Genomic DNA, 17,378 nt, shown 5'->3' with positions numbered 1-17,378 from the left:
CTAAGACGACCCCTTGCTCCTTTACCAAGATGGCGCCGGAGCGAGGCGACTCTCTGCGAGCTCTCACAAACAGATCCACTTTTTACTTAACTTGTACTCGTTCTAATCTTTTAAAAATTAATTCTAAACCTAACATTATTACTAACCTCTCTCTTTTATCTTCTCTTGCAGGCTTGAACATCCTCCGAGGCCCTTGGAGACCGTTTGACCCGACCCGACCTGGCCTCCGCGACCTGGAAGAAGATCGGGCCCAAACCGGAAGTGAAGCCCCGACCTCGATTTGGAGCCGACCCGGACCTCGGAGCACCAAACCCGGCCTAACTACCGACACCAGCCCCCGGATCGCCTTGCCCAGTCCCCGGAGCTCCCGACCCAACCCCCGACGGCAAGACCCGGCCCAACGTGGCCCCGAGAGACCCGCCCAGCGACCCGACCCCCAGAGACCCGCCCAGCGACCCGACCTACCTGGTGATGGAAGAAAGAAAAATCCACGTGGAGGCTCGATCGGGCCTACTTCAAGATCCGACCCCAGGAGCGCCCAGGGAGGGAACAGACCACGGGACCCAGCCCAACCTGCCTCAGGATGCCCCTGTCCACGACCCAGGACTCACGAAACGGCGGGGAACGCGCACGAAGACCCAAACGCGCTGCAAGGTATTCCCACGCCCGCAGAACGCCAGGACCCATCCAGATCGCAAACATGCCCCCCTAGCAACCCCTCTACCTCAACCAGTGCCCGGGACCCTGCCAGACGCGACCCCAGATACCTAAACAGCGCCCTGGTCCCCGCCAGCGCCCTGGACCCCGCCAGACGCAACCACTTACCTTCCATAAGAGCTGACATCATCCAGCAGCAACCACCGACCGAGGAAGCGAGGGAAACGCGGCGGTCTGCAGGTTAGACTGAAGCAACGCGGTTTCAAGACCCCCTCTCCCCAGCATACTCCTGGCAAACGTCCAAGTGATCGAAAACAAGCTGGATGAACTTAACGCCAGATTTACCTCTCAGAGGGAAGTAAGAGACTGCTGTGTGCTCTGTTTCACAGAGACATGGCTCACCCCCGCCTCACCGGACTGTGCCATACAACCTGAAGGCTTCTCAATTCACCGGGCGGACCGTATGGCATCATCAGGCAAAGCGAAGGGTGGAGGGGTTTGCCTCCTCATCAACTCCTCCTGGTGCTTGGATGTGGCGACTCTGGCGACCTACTGCTCCCAGACCTGGAATATCTAACCGTGAAGTGCCGCCCATATTATCTTCCACGTGAGTTCACTTCAGCCATTATCACAGCGGTCTACATCCCACCCCAGGCAGTAGTGAGGAAGGCGCTGGACGAACTATACACAGTAATAAACAACTACGAAACAGAACACCCGGAGGCCTTGTTCAACATGGCCGGAGACTTCAACAAGGCCGACCTCAAGAGTGTACTGCCAAAATTCCACCAGCACATCTCCTGTCCCACCAGGGGCGACAACACTCTTGACCACTGCTACTCAAAAATCAAGGGCGCCTACGGTTCCATCCCCCGACCGCGCTTTGGGAAATCAGACCATAAGACGGTGCTCCTTCTCCCGGTATACAAGCAGAAACTCAAGCGGGAGAATCCAGCTAAGAAGGTTGTGCAGTGCTGGTCCGAGGAGACAGAAGAGCTCTTACGTGACTGCTTAGAGACAGTGGACTGGTCCATATTTAAGAACTCAGCAACCAACTTAAATGAGTATGCCACCACCGTCACAGACTTCATCAGCAAATGTGTGGACGACTGCGTGCCAAAGAAAGCAGTACGTGCGTTCCCCAACCGGAAACCATGGCTCAATCGCGAGATTGACTCCCTACTGAAGGACAGATCTGAGGCGTTCAAGGCAGACAACCCTGACCTATACAAGAAATCCAGGTACGACCTCCGCAAAGCCATCCGGAATGCCAAGAGAGAATATCAAACCAAGCTAGAGTCACAGACAGACTCTCGGCGGTTGTGGCAAGGACTAAACAACGTAACGGGCTACAAAGCGAAGCCGAACAGTATCTCTGGCAGCAGCGCACCCCTCCCCGATGAACTCAATGCATTCTATGTTCGGTTCGAGCAGGTAACCAACAATCCGCTGGCGAGTGCCCCAGCAGCCCATAATTCACCCACACCCACCATCACAGCTTCCAAAGTCAGATTGGCCTTCCTGAAAGTGAACCCTCGGAAGGTGACGGGCCCAGACGGGAACCCTGGTCGTGCACTCAGAGCCTGCGCGGACCAGCTGGCAGAGGTATTCACGGACATCTTTAACCTGTCCCTACTCCACTCCGAGGTCCCCACCTGCTTCAAGAAGACCACCATCATACCGGTACCAAAGAAGAACCAGGCAACGTGCCTCAATGACTACCGACCAGTGGCCCTGACTTCAGTCGTAATGAAGTGCTTCGAGAGGTTGATCATGAAGCGCATCACCTCCATACTCCCAGGACGCCTTGATCCACTGCAATTCGCATACCGCTGCAACCAGTCCACATCAGACACCATTTCCCTGGCCCTACACTGATCCCTAGAGCATCTCGAAAACAAGGACTCCTACATTAGACTCCTATTTATTGACTACAGCTCCGCCTTCAACACCATAATCCCAGCCAAGCTCATATCAAAGCTCCAAAACCTTGGACTTGGCTCCCCACTCTGCAACTGGACCCTCGATTTTCTGACCAACAGACCACAATCAGTAAGAATGAACAACAACACCTCCTCCACAATAGTCCTCAACACCGGCGTCCTGCAAGGCTGCGTACTTAGCCCCCTACTCTACTCCCTGTACACCCACGACTGCGTGGCAAAACTTGGTTCCAACTCCAACTACAAGTTTGCTGACGATACGACCATAGTGGGCCGGATCTCGAATAACGATGAGTCCGAATACAGGAGGGAGATAGAGAACCTAGTGGAGTGGTGTAGCGACAACAATCTCTCCCTCAATGCCAGCAAAACTAAAGAGCTGGTAATTGACTTCAGGAAACAAAGTACTGTACACACCCCTGTCAGCATCAATGGATCCGAGGTGGAGATGGTTAACAGTTTCAAATTCCTAGGGGTGCACATCTCCAAAAATCTGTCCTGGTCCACCCACGTCAACACTACCACCAAGAAAGCACAACGGTGCCTATACTTCCTCAGGAAACTAAGGAAATTCGGCATGTCCACATTGCGAAGTTAAGCTCACTGGCCTATAATTACCCGCTTTCTGCCTACCTCCTTTTTTAAACAGTGGTGTCACGTTTGCTAATTTCCAATCTGCCGGGACCACCCCAGAGTCTGGTGAATTTTGGTAAATTATCACTAGTGCATTTGCAATTTCCCTAGCCATCTCTTTTAGCACTCTGGGATGCATTCCATCAGGGCCAGGAGACTTGTCTACCTTTAGCCCCATTAGCTTGCCCATCACTACCTCCTTAGTGATAACAATCCTCTCAAGGTCCTGACCTGTCATAGCCTCATTTCCATCAGTCATTGGCATGTTATTTGTGTCTTCCACTGTGAAGACCGACCCAATAAACTTGTTCAGTTCCTCAGCCATTTCCTCATCTCCCATTATTAAATCTCCCTTCTCATCCTCTAAAGGACCAATATTTACCTTAGCCACTCTTTTTTGTTTTATATATTTGTCGAAACTTTTACTCTCTGTTTTTATATTCTGAGCAAGTTTACTCTCATAATCTATCTTACTCTTCTTTATAGCTTTTTTAGTAGCTTTCTGTTTCCCCCTAAAGATTTCCCAGTCCTCTAGTCTCCCACTAATCTTTACCACTTTTGTATGCTTTTTCCTTCAATTTGATGCTCTCCCTTATTTCCTTAGATATCCACGGTCGATTTTCCCTCTTTCTACTGTCCTTCCTTTTTGTTGGTATAAACCTTTGCTGAGCACTGTGAAAAATCGCTTGGAAGGTTCTCCACTGTTCCTCAACTGTTTCACCATAAAGTCTTTGCTCCCAGTCTACCTTAGCTAGTTCTTCTCTCATCCCATTGTCATCTCCTTTGTTTAAGCACAAAACACTAGTGTTTGATTTTACCTTCTCACCCTCCATCTGTATTTTAAATTCCACCATATTGTGATCGCTCCTTCCGAGAGGATCCCTAACTATAAGATCATGAATCAATCCTGTCTCATTACACGGGACCAGATCTAGGACTGCTTGTTCCCTCGTAGGTTCCATTACATACTGTTCCAGGAAACTATCGCGGATACATTCTATAAACTCCTCCTCAAGGCTGCCTTGACCGACCTGGTTAAACCAGTCGACATGTAGATTAAAATCCCCCATGATAACTGCTGTAACATTTCTACATGCATCCATTATTTCTTTGTTTATTGCCTGCCCCACCATAAAGGCGGGAAATTATAGGCCGGTTAGCCTGACTTTGGTCTTTGTAATATTTTAGAGTCCATTATTAAAGATGAGATTGCGCAGTAATTGGAAGTGCATGATAAAATAGGACTGAGTCCGCAAAGCTCTGACAAAGGGAGGTCATGTCTGACAAATCTGTTAGAGTTCTTGGGGAGGTAATAAGGAAGTTAGACTAAGGAGAACCAGTGGACATAATTTATTTAGATTTACAAAAGGCAGCACGGTAGCATTGTGGATAGCACAATTGCTTCACAGCTCCAGGGTCCCAGGTTCGATTCCGGCTTGGGTCACTGTCTGTGCGGAGTCTGCACATCCTCCCCGTGTGTGCGTGGGTTTCCTCCAGGTGCTCCGGTTTCCTTCCACAGTCCAAAGATGTGCAGGTTAGGTGGATTGGCCATGATAAATTGCCCTTAGTGTCCAAAATTGCCCTTAGTGTTGGGTGGGGTTACTGGGTTATGGGGATAGGGTGGAGGTGTTGACCTTGCGTAGGGTGCTCTTTCCAAGAGCCGGTGCAGACTCGATGGGCCGAATGGCCTCCTTCTGCACTGTAAATTCTATGATATTCTATGATGATATTCTATGACTCTTACCAACTTTTACAGATGCACCATAGAAAGCATCCTATCAGGCTGCATCACAGCCTGGTATGGCAACTGCTCGGCCCAGGACCGCAAGAAACTTCAGAGAGTCGTGAACACCGCCCAGTCCATCACACAAACCTGCCTCCCATCCATTGACTCCATCTACACCTCCCGCTGCCTGTGGAAAGCGGGCAGTATAATCAAAGATCCCTCCCACCCGGCTTACTCACTCTTCCAACTTCTTCCATCGGGCAGGAGATACAGAAGTCTGAGAACACGCACGAACAGACTCAAAAACAGCTTCTTCCCCACTGTCACCAGACTCTTAAATGACCCTCTTATTGCCTGATTTCATTAACACTACACCCTGTATGCTTCATCCGATGCCAGTGCTTTTGTAGTTACATTGTATATGTTGTGTTGCCCTGTTATGTATTTTCTTTTATTCCCTTTTCTTCTCATGTACTTAATGATCTGTTGAGCTGCTCGCAGAAAAATACTTTTCACTGTACCTCGGTACACGTGACAATAAACAAATCCAGTCCAAATGGGAGTTGATCTTGTATCGAAGAATTCTCTCCAGTAATTTCCCTACCACTGACGTAAGGCTCACCGGCCTGTAGTTCCCTGGATTATCCTTGCTACCCTTCTTAAACAAAGGAACAACATTGGCTATTCTCCAGTCCTCCGGGACATCACCTGAAGACAGTGAAGATCCAAAGATTTCTGTCAAGGCCTCAGCAATTTCCTCTCTTGCCTCCTTCAGTGTTCTGGGGTAGATCCCATCAGGCCCTGGGGACTTATCCACCTTAATATTTTTCAAGACGCTCAACAACTTGCTTTTTTGGATCTCAATGTGACCCAGGCTATTTACACACCCTTCGCCAGACTCAACATCCACCAATTAGGGGCTGGTTTAGCACACTGGGCTAAATCGCTGGCTTTTAAAGCAGACCAAGGCAGGCCAGCAGCACGGTTCAATTCCCGTACCAGCCTCCCCGAACAGGCGCCGGAATGTGGCGACTAGGGGCTTTTCACAGGAACTTCATTGAAGCCTACTTGTGATAATAAGCGATTTTCATTTCATTTCATTCTTCAATTCCTTCTCTTTGGTGAATACTGATGCAAAGTATTCATTTAGTACCTCGCCCATTTCCTCTGGCTCCACACATAGATTCCCTTGCCTGTCCTTCAGTGGGCCAACCCTTTCCCTGGCTACCCTCTTGCTTTTTATGTACGTGTAAAAAGCCTTGGGATTTTCCTTAAACCTATTTGCCAGGGCAGCACGGTGGCGCAGTGGGTTAGCCCTGCTGCCTCACGGCGGGTAGAGGTCCCAGGTTCGATCCCGACTCTGGGTCACTGTCCGTGTGGAGTTTGCACATTCTCCCCGTGTTTGCGTGGGTTTCGCTCCCACAACCCAAAGATGTGCAGGCTAGGTGGATTGGCCACGCTAAATTGCCCCTTAATTGGGAAAAAAATTAATTGGGTACTCTAAATTTATATAAAAAGACAAAAAAAACACCTTATTTGCCAATGACTTTTCGTGACCCCTTTTAGCTCTCCTGACATAAGCTCCTTCCTACTTTCCTTGTATTCCACACAGGTTTTGTCTGTTACCAGCCTTCTAGCCCTGACAAATGCCTCCTTTTCCTTTTTGACGAGGCCTACAATATCCCTCATTACCCAGGATCGCAAAATTTGCCAGCTTTATCCTTCTTCCTCACAGGAACATGCCGGTCCTGAATTCCTTTGAACTGACATTTGAAAGCCTCCAACATGTCAGATGTTGATTTACCCTCAAACATCCGCCCAGAATCTATGTTCTTCAGTTCCCGCCTAATATTGTTATAATTAGCCTTCCCCCAATTTAGCACATTCACCCGAGGACCACTCTTATCCTTGTCCAACAGCACTTTAAAACATACTGAATTGTGGTCACTGTGCTCCCCTACTGAAACTTCTACCACCTGGCCGGGCTCATTCCCCAATACCAGGTCCAGTACAGCCCCTTCCCTAGTTGGACTATCTACATATTGTTTTAAGAAGCCGTCCTGGATGCGTCTTACAAACTCTGCCCCGTCCAAGCCCCCAGCATTATGTGAGTCCCAGTCAATATTGGGGAAGTTAAAGTCTCCCATCACAACAACCCTGTTGCTTTTACTCCTTTCCAAAATCTGTCTACCTATCTGCTCCTCTATCTCCCGCTGGCCTGTTGGAAGGCCTGTAGTAAACCCCAACATTGAGACTGCACCCTTCTTATTCCTGATCTCTACCCATATAGCCTCGCTGCCCTCTGAGGTGTCTTCCCTCAGTACAGCTGTGATATTCTCCCTAACCAGTACATCAACTCCTGCATCCCTTTTAAACCCCCCTCTATCCCACCTGAAACATCTAAATCCTGGAACGTTTAGCTGCCAATCCTGTCCTTCCCTCAACCAGGTCTCTGTAATGGCAATAACATCATAGTTCTAGTACTAATCCAAGCTCGAAGTTCATCTGTCTTACCTTTTATACTTCTTGCATTAAAACATATGCACTTCAGGCCACCAGTCCCACTGTTTTCAGCAACATCTCCCTGTCTGCTCTTCCTCAGAGCCATACTGGCCCTATTCCCTTTTTCTCCCTCAATTTTTTCACCTTCTGACCTATTGCTCCGGTACCCACCCCCATGCCATACTAGTTTAAACCCTCCCGTGTGACACGAGCAAACCTCACGGCCAGGATATTTATGCCTCTCCAGTTTAGATGCAATCCGTCCATCTTATACAGGTCACACAGTATCCAAAGCGGTATACTTGTTACTAAGGGGAACGACGACAGGGGATCCCTGTACTGACTGCTTCCTCCCAGCCCCTCTCACCGTCACCCATCTATCTTTATTCTTCAGAGTAACTACATCCCTGAAGCTTCTATCTATAACCACCTCTGCCTCCCGAATGATCCGAAATTCATCCAGTTCCAGCTCCAGTTCCCTAACGCGGTTTCTGAGGAGCTGGAGATGGGTGCACTTCCCACAGATGAAATCAGCAGGGACACTGACGGCACCCCTCACCTCAAACATTCTGCAGTAGGAACATTGCACTGCCTTTCCTGCCATCCCCTCTAGATAAAAATACTGTTGGGGGGGACGACTTACCAGGGGTAAGCCATGGGGTACAGGTCGCTGGCACAGAGTCTGTCCCTGTTGCTCAGAAGGGAAGGGGGGAGAAGAGTAGAGCATTAGTCATTGGAGACTCCATAGTTAGGGGGATAGATAGGAGATTCTGTGGGAATGAGAGAGACTCGCGGTTGGTGTGTTGCCTCCCAGGTGCCAGGGTGCGCGATGTCTCGGATCGTGTTTTCGGGATCCTTAAGGGGGAGGGGGAGCAGCCCCAGGTCATGGTCCACATAGGTACCAATGACATAGGTAGGGATAGGGTATGGCAGGAATTCAAGGAGCTAGAGTGGAAACTTAGATCTAGGACAAACAGAGTTATTATCTCTGGCTTGCTACCCGCGCCACGTGCTAGCGAGATGAGGAATAGGGAGAGAGAGGAGTTGAACACGTGGCTACAGGGATGGTGCAGGAGGGAGGGTTTCAGATTTCTGGATAATTGGGGCTCATTCTGGGGTCGGTGGGACCTCTACAAACAGGATGGTCTACACCTGGACCAGAGGGGTACCAATATCCTGGGGGGGAAATTACGGTGGCAGAAAGGACATGTGATGAGGACTCATCTACTGAGGTAGTATGGGCTGAGGTTAGAAACAGTAAAGGAGAGGTCACCCTGTTAGGGGTTTTCTATAGGCCTCCGAAAAGTTTCAGAGATGTAGAGGAAAGGATTGCAAAGATGCTTCTGGATAGGAGCGAAAGCAACAGGGTAGTTGTGATGGGGGACTTTAGCCCATCTCTTGTGGATCCGCACATGGATGACCTTGTCGATCCTTAAGAGGTTCTACTCTCTCCTTCGTTACTCTTTTGCCCTTTATGTATTTGTAGAAGCTCTTTGAATTCTCTTTTGCCTTATCTGCCAAAGCAATCTCGTGTCCTCTTTTTGCCCTCCTAATTTCTCTCTTAACTCTACTCCAACAACCTCTATACTCTAACTGACTCCTTAACTAATAATGCAGTGCCTCCTCCTCTTTCCCCCCTCCTCTGTCTCGCCTGAAGATTCTATATCCCGGGATGTTGAGCTGCCAATCCTGCCTCTCCCTCAACTATGTCTCCATGATGGCTGTTTTATCACTATTCCAGCTTATAGTGCAGAACCTTTTTGACATTCTAAATTCTTCCATATAGCCACAGTTCCTGGGCAGGATTCTCTGTTCCCGCAGCAGTGAATGGAGTTTCTCGCTGACAGCGGTAACGAGGCCAATTCGGAACTGAGAATCCCCGCCCCTGAGTCAGCATAGCAGTGGTCTTGATCTTAGTGTGATCAAGGGTCATCAAGTTATTCACTTCAACCAGGATTTTTAATGAAATTGGCAAAATCAAAAGCAGCCGAAGAAATTGCCGTTTGATCCGCTGACGGCAATGGTGGCTTTCTCTGCCATATTGTGCATCACTTTGTTGAAAAAGTTGAGAGGCACAGGTTTCACATCAGATTATTGGAAGGATGATTCACCCGCCCGGCTGTGACCTCAGGCCTTCTGCAATCCGGGAACCATATTTAAAAGGTGCCCCTGCACAGAGCTAGCAATCGCCAAGTGATCGAAAGCTGCTGGAAAGTCATTATGGTTAGGGTTAGGGCTCCAAAGAAGGAAACATGCTTCCACCAAATTCAGTGATGCCTTTTTCAAGTGCCTGCAGGATGCAGATGCAGGATGGGAAACAAAACCAATACAAGGATCGTCTAGCTGTGCAATACCAAGCTGTTAGTTCGGAAAACTTACAGCTGACGAAACAAACTTATGGGGCGGGATTCTCTGTCCCGTCGGCAGCGGGATTCTCCGTCCCGCCAGCCGGCCAATGGGATTTCCCATTGTGGGCAGCCCCACGCCGTGAGGAAATCTCCAGGCATGGGTACGTTGCCGCTGCAATGGAGAATCCAGACAGTGGAGAATCCAGCCCATGGTATGTCATACTGGGCAGTGTCAACTAATAGAATAATAGGATGTAGACCTGCTGAAAGAGAAACAGTCAACATGAAAACACATACAGCAAGCTGCTGAACCATTCAGATGTTTAGGTTAATAAAACAAGCAGCGAATTCTGTCTTTTATTTACTGGCCTTAATAGTCAAAGGCAGACATGACCAAATCTCTTGTAAACAAAATTACAATCTTGAATATGAGTGGATGTCACCACACCTTACCAATTGTGAAGATAAATATATGCTGTGGATTAATATCTAATATTCTTACCAAGCTATGAGGATGCATGGCCACGCAGCAGCCTGACAAATACTGGCCTTGTTCTGAGATAAATGATGCTTGTGCACATCTGTAGGGAAATTTTAAAAGGGACCTGCACTACAAAATGGGTTGCACAAAGAGAACATTGCTAATATCTACTGAGGAATAAATTCACAGGCACTTTGCAGTTGGGAGTCTACTTTATTACAAATGAGACTATTGCCCTGTCCATCAGATTCAAGTAGAAATTTAGATCTCAATACAGTTTTACACTATCTTTCAATGGGCATTGCCTGGCTTACATCCGGGATCTCCCCACGATTGCATCTCCAAGACCGGAGACTTCCCAACTTCCCATCTGCAAGGTCATAGGAATAATACTAAATCAGTTGTGCTGTGTTATCCTGCCTTCTTGTTTAACCCACCTACCTCTTTTCTTTTTCCGGAGATCCCTCATCGCAGCTCGAATCATCTTCCTTTTTTCAAAATCTGTTGTTACATCAAGCTTCAGAACATAGGTGAAGAAAACATAGTAAATGTTTTTGTAAATAGATCTTTAGTTCTTCTGTCCTGCTAAAACTACAAGACCAGACACTTTTAGTACATTAACTGATTCAGGCAGTAAGTCGATGCGACATTAGCCAGGAAAATCCCAACCTGTCCTGAGTTAGTTGATTTCAACCACCTGGCTGTACTCGTTCTGCAACTGACTGGTGAAAATGAGTTAGGGAGAAAACAAATTGGTCGAAGTTACCGTTCTTGCAATCATTGTTTAGCAAATCATCTGGAAATGGGTGCATGTGGATACACTGTATTCAAAGAACAGGTGTTGACTGTGAGCTCACCACAGGTTTGCTGATGTCCACTAAATAAGCTAACATGTGAAGAATGGATATAAGACCATAAGACATAGGAGCTGAATTAGCCCGATCAGCTCATCGAGTCTGCTCCGCCATTCAATCATGGCTGATATTTTTCTCATCCCCATTCTCTTGTCTTCTCCCCATAACCCCTGATCCTTGTATTAATCAAGGAAAGATGTGCCCGCGGCACATTAATCAAGAACCTATCTCTGTCTTAAAGACACTCAGTGATTTGGCCTCCACAGCCTTCTGCGGCAAAGAGTTCCACAGATTCACCACCCTCTGGCTGAAGAAATTCCTCGTCATCTCTTGTTTCAAAGGATCGTCCCTTTAGTCTTGAGATTGTGTCCTCTGTTTCTAGTTTTTCCTACAAATGGAAACATCCTCTCCACATCCACTCTATCCAGGCCTCGCAGTATCTGTAAGTTTCAATAAGATCCCCCATAGCATTCTAAACACCAACGAGTACAGACCCAGAGTCCTCAGCCATTCCTCACATGACAAGCTCTTCGTTCCAGGGATCATTCTTGTGAAAAAGATCCTTTTTCCATTCTTTGCAGAAAGTAAGGAGGCATGGGATAGTGGGAAATTTGGCCAGTTGGATAACGAACTGGCTAACCGATAGAAGTCAGAGAGTGGTGGCGGATGGCAAATATTCAGCCTGGATCCCAGTTACCAGTGGCGTACCGCAGGGATCAGTTCTGGGTCCTCTGATGTTTGTGATTTTCATTAATGACTTGGATGAGGGAGTTGAAGGGTGGGTCAGTAAATTTGCAGACGATACGAAGATTGGTGGAGTTGTGGATAGTAAGGAGGGCTGTTGTCGGCTGCAAAGAGACATAGATAGGATGCAGAGCTGGGCTGAGAAGTGGCAGATGGAGTTTAACCCTGAAAAGTGTGAGGTTGTCCATTTTGGAAGGACAAATATGAATGCGGAATACAGGGTTAACGGTAGAGTTCTTGGCAATGTGGAGGAGCAGAGAGATCTTGGGGTCTATGTTCATACATCTTTGAAAGTTGCCACTCAAGTGGATAGAGCTGTGAAGAAGGCCTATGGTGTGCTCGCGTTCATTAACAGAGGGATTGAATTTAAGAGCCGTGAGGTGATGATGCAGCTGTACAAAACTTTGGTAAGGCCACATTTGGAGTACTGTGTACAGTTCTGGTCACCTCATTTTAGGAAGGATGTGGAAGCTTTGGAAAAGGTGCAAAGAAGATTTACCAGGATGTTACCTGGAATGGAGAGTAGGTCTTACGAGGAAAGGTTGAGGGTGCTAGGCCTTTTCTCATTAGAACGGAGAAGGATGAGGGACGACTTGACAGAGGTTTATAAGATGATCAGGGGAATAGATAGAGTAGACAGTCAGAGACTTTTTCCCCGGGTGGAACAAACCATTACAAGGAGACATAAATTTAAGGTGAAAGGTGGCAGATATAGGAGGGATATCAGAGGTAGGTTCTTTACCCAGAGAGTAGTGGGGGCATGGAATGCACTGCCTGTGGAAGTAGTTGAGTCGGAAACATTAGGGACCTTCAAGCAGCTATTGGACAGGTACATGGATTACGGTAAAATGATATAGTGTAGATTTATTTGTTCATAAGGGCAGCACGGTAGCATTGTGGATAGCACAATTGCTTCACAGCTCCAGGGTCCCAGGTTCGATTCAGGCTTGGGTCACTGTCTGTGCGGAGTCTGCACGTCCTCCCCCTGTCTGCGTGGGTTTCCTCCGGGTGCTCCGGTTTCCTCCCACAGTCCAAAGATGCGCAGGGTAGGTGGATTGGCCATGATAAATTGCCCTTAGTGTCCAAAATTGCCCTTGGTGTTGGGTGGAGGTGTTGAGTTTGGGTAGGGTGCTCTTTCCAAGAGCCGGTGCAGACTCAGGGGGCCGAATGGCCTCCTTCTGCACTGTAAATTCAATGATAATCTATGATTAATCTAGGACAAAGGTTCGGCACAACATCGTGGGCCGAAGGGCCTGTTCTGTTCTGTATTTTCTATGTTCTATGTTCTATGAACGTCCTCTGGATCCTTTCTTCCTCAGATAAGAATACTCCAAATGGGGTCTGACCAGGGCCTTACATGGCTTCAGAAGTACTACCCTGCTCTTGTACTCTAGCCCTCTCGACATGAATGCTAACATTGCATTTGCCTTCTTAACTGACAGCTGAACCTGCACGTTAACTTTAAGAGAATCTTGCACAAGGACTCTCAAGTCTCTTTGTGCTTCTGATTTCCTAAGCATTTCCCCATTTAGAAAATAGTCTATGCCTCATTCCTCCTTCTAAAGTGCATAATCTCACACTTTTCCACATTGTATTCCATCTGCCACTTTTTGCTCACTCTCCTAGCTTGTCCAAATCCTTCTGCAGCCCCCCCTGCTTCCTTAATACTACCTGTCCCTTTACAGATCTTTGTATCATCTGCAAACTTAGCAACAGTGCCTTCAGCTCCTTCTTCCAGATCATTAATGCATATTGTGGTCCCAGCACAGACCCCTGAGGCACACCATTGGTCACCGGCTGCCATCCCGAAAAAGACACCTTTATCCCCACTCTCTGCCTTCTGCCAGTCAGCCAATCCTCTGTACATGCCAGGATCTTACCCTTAACACCACGGGCCCTTAACTTATTTAACAGTCTCCTGTGCGGCACCTTGTCCAAGGCCTTTTCATAGAATATCATAGAATTTACAGTGCAGAAGGAGGCCATTCGGCCCATCGAGTCTGCACCGGCTCTTGGAAAGAGCACCCTACGCAAGGTCAACACCTCCACCCTATCCCCATAACCCAGTAACCCCACCCAACACTAAGGGCAATTTTGGACACTAAGGGCAATTTATCATGGCCAATCCACCTAACCTGCACATCTTTGGACTGTGGAAGGAAACCGGAGCACCTGGAGGAAACCCACGCACACACGGGGAGGATGTGCAGACTCCGCACAGACAGTGACCCAAGCCGGAATCGAACCTGGGACCCTGGAGCTGTGAAGCAATTGTGCTATCCACAATGCTACCGTGCTGCCTTTTGTAAATCTAAATAAATTATGTCCACTGGTTCTCCTTAGTCTAACTTCCTTATTACCTCCCCAAGAACTCTAACAGATTTGTCAGACATGACCTCCCTTTGTCAGAGCTTTGCGGACTCAGTCCTATTTTATCATGCACTTCCAATTACTGCGCAATCTCATCTTTAATAATGGACTCTAAAATATTACAAAGACCAAAGTCAGGCTAACCGGCCTATAATTTCCCGCCTTTATGGTGGGGCAGGCAATAAACAAAGAAATAATGGATGCATGTAGAAATGTTACAGCAGTTATCATGGGGGATTTTAATCTACATGTCAACTGGTTTAACCAGGTCGGTCAAGGCAGCCTTGAGGAGGAATTTATAGAATGTATCCGCGATAGTTTCCTGGAACAGTATGTAATGGAACCTACGAGGGAACAAGCAGTCCTAGATCTGGTCCCGTGTAATGAGACAGGATTGATTCATGATCTTATAGTTAGGGATCCTCTCGGAAGGAGCGATCACAATATGGTGGAATTTAAAATACAGATGGAGGGTGAGAAGGTAAAATCAAACACTAGTGTTTTGTGCTTAAACAAAGGAGATGACAATGGGATGAGAGAAGAACTAGCTAAGGTAGACTGGGAGCAAAGACTTTATGGTGAAACAGTTGAGGAACAGTGGAGAACCTTCCAAGCGATTTTTCACAGTGCTCAGCAAAGGTTTATACCAACAAAAAGGAAGGACAGTAGAAAGAGGGAAAATCGACCGTGGATATCTAAGGAAATAAGGGAGAGCATCAAATTGAAGGAAAAAGCATACAAAAGTGGTAAAGATTAGTGGGAGACTAGAGGACTGGGAAATCTTTAGGGGGAAACAGAAAGCTACTAAAAAAGCTATAAAGAAGAGTAAGATAGATTATGAGAGTAAACTTGCTCAGAATATAAAAACAGAGAGTAAAAGTTTCGACAAATATATAAAACAAAAAAGAGTGGCTAAGGTAAATATTGGTCCTTTAGAGGATGAGAAGGGAGATTTAATAATGGGAGATGAGGAAATGGCTGAGGAACTGAACAAGTTTATTGGGTCGGTCTTCACAGTGGAAGACACAAATAACATGCCAATGACTGATGGAAATGAGGCTATGACAGGTCAGGACCTTGAGAGGATTGTTATCACTAAGGAGGTAGTGATGGGCAAGCTAATGGGGCTAAAGGTAGACAAGTCTCCTGGCCCTGATGGAATGCATCCCAGAGTGCTAAAAGAGATGGCTAGGGAAATTGCAAATGCACTAGTGATAATTTACCAAAATTCACCAGACTCTGGGGTGGTCCCGGCAGATTGGAAATTAGCAAACGTGACACCACTGTTTAAAAAAGGAGGTAGGCAGAAAGCGGGTAATTATAGGCCAGTGAGCTTAACTTCGGTAGTAGGGAAGATGCTGGAATCTATCATCGAGGCAGAAATAGCGAGGCATCTGGATGGAAATTGTCCCATTGGGCAGACGCAGCATGGGTTCATAAAGGGCAGGTCATGCCTAACTAATTTAGTGGAATTTTTTGAGGACATTACCAGTGCGGTAGATAACGGAGAGCCAATGGATGTGGTATATTTGGATTTCCAGAAAGCCTTTGACAAGGTGCCACACAAAAGGTTGCTGCATAAGATAAAGATGCATGGCATTAAGGGTAAAGTAGTAGCATGGATAGAGGATTGGTTAATTAATAGAAAGCAAAGAGTGGGGATTAATGGGTGTTTCTCTGGTTGGCAATCAGTAGCTAGTGGTGTCCCTCAGGGATCAATGTTGGGCCCACAATTGTTCATAATTTACATAGATGATTTGGAGTTGGGGCGCAAGGGCAATGTGTCCAAGTTTGCAGACGACACTAAGATAAGTGGTAAAGCAAAAAGTGCAGAGGATACTGGAAGTCTGCAGAGGGATTTGGATAGGCTAAGTGAATGGGCTAGGGTCTGGCAGATGGAATACAATGTTGACAAATGTGAGGTTACCCATTTTGGTAGGAATAACAGCAAAAGGGATTATCATTTAAATTATAAAATATTAAAACATGCTGCTGTGCAGAGAGACCTGGGTGTATGAGTCGTAAAAAGTTGGTTTACAGGTGCAACAGGTGATTAAGGCGGCGAATGGAATTTTGTCCTTCATTGCTAGAAGGATGGAGTTTACGGAGGTTATGCTGCAATTGTATAAGGTGTTAGTGAGGCCACACCTGGAGTATTGTGTTCAGGTTTGGTCTCCTTACTTGAGAAAGGACATACTGTCACTGGAGGGTGTGAAGAGGAGATTCACTAGGTTAACCCCAGTGCTGAAGGGGTTGGATTACGAGGAAAGGTTGAGTAGACTGGAACTGCACTCGCTGGAATTTAGAAGGTTGAGGGGGGATCTTATAGAAACATATAAAATTATGAAGGGAATAGATAGGATAGATGCGGGCAGGTTGTTTCCACTGGCGGGTGAAAGCAGAACTAGGGGGAAAGCCTCAAAATAAGGGGAAGTAGATTTCGGACTGAGTTTAGGAGGAACTTCTTCACCCAAAGGGTTGTGAATCTATGGAATTCCTTGCCCAGTGAAGCAGTAGAGGCTCCTTCATTAAATGTTTTTAAGATAAAGATAGATACGTTTTTTGAAAAATAAAGGGATTAAGGGTTATGGTGTTCGGGCTGGAAAGTGGAGCTGAGTCCACAAAAGATCAGCCATGATCTCATTGAATGGTGGAGTAGGCTCGAGGGGCCAGATGGCCTACTCCTGCTCCTGGTTCCTATGTTCTGAGTGAGTGCTTGCTGAGAAGGGAAGTGAATAACAGGTAAGCTCTATCTTTTTCTATTTTTTATCTAGAGGGGATGGCAGGGAAGGTAGTGCAATGTTCCTCCTGCAGAATGTTTGAGGTGAGGGACGCGTCAGTGCTCCTGCTGATTTCATCTGTGGGAAGTACACCCATCTCCAGCTCCTCAGAAACCGCGTTAGGGAACTGGAGCTGGAGCTGGATGAACTTCAGATCATTCGGTAGGAAAAGGTGGTCATAGATAGAAGCTTCAGGGATGTAGTTACTCTGAAGAATAAAGATAGATGGGTGACGGTGAGAGGGGCTGGAAGGAAGCAGTCAGTACAGGGATCCCCTGTGGTCGTTTCCCCTTAGTAACAAGTATATAGCTTTGGATACTGTTGGGGAGGGGGGACTTAC

At 47.1% G+C, this 17,378-nt stretch overlaps 1 protein-coding gene across 2 annotated transcripts in view; it reads right to left on the bottom strand.

Moving 5' to 3' along the window:
• smtnb (smoothelin b) overlaps nt 1–17,378 on the bottom strand; it is a 772,002-nt gene that overhangs the window by 131,840 nt on the left and 622,784 nt on the right. For both annotated transcript variants that reach the window (XM_072486160.1, XM_072486170.1), the window contains exon 12: nt 10,732–10,807. In XM_072486160.1, coding sequence (XP_072342261.1) covers nt 10,732–10,807 — 76 coding nt within the window. The remainder of the gene's footprint in view (nt 1–10,731; nt 10,808–17,378) is intronic.

This window comes from Scyliorhinus torazame, chromosome 1 (genome assembly GCF_047496885.1).
Source record: "Scyliorhinus torazame isolate Kashiwa2021f chromosome 1, sScyTor2.1, whole genome shotgun sequence".
NCBI classification, from domain to species: domain Eukaryota; kingdom Metazoa; phylum Chordata; class Chondrichthyes; order Carcharhiniformes; family Scyliorhinidae; genus Scyliorhinus; species Scyliorhinus torazame.
This window is presented reverse-complemented; position numbering and strand designations above follow the sequence as displayed.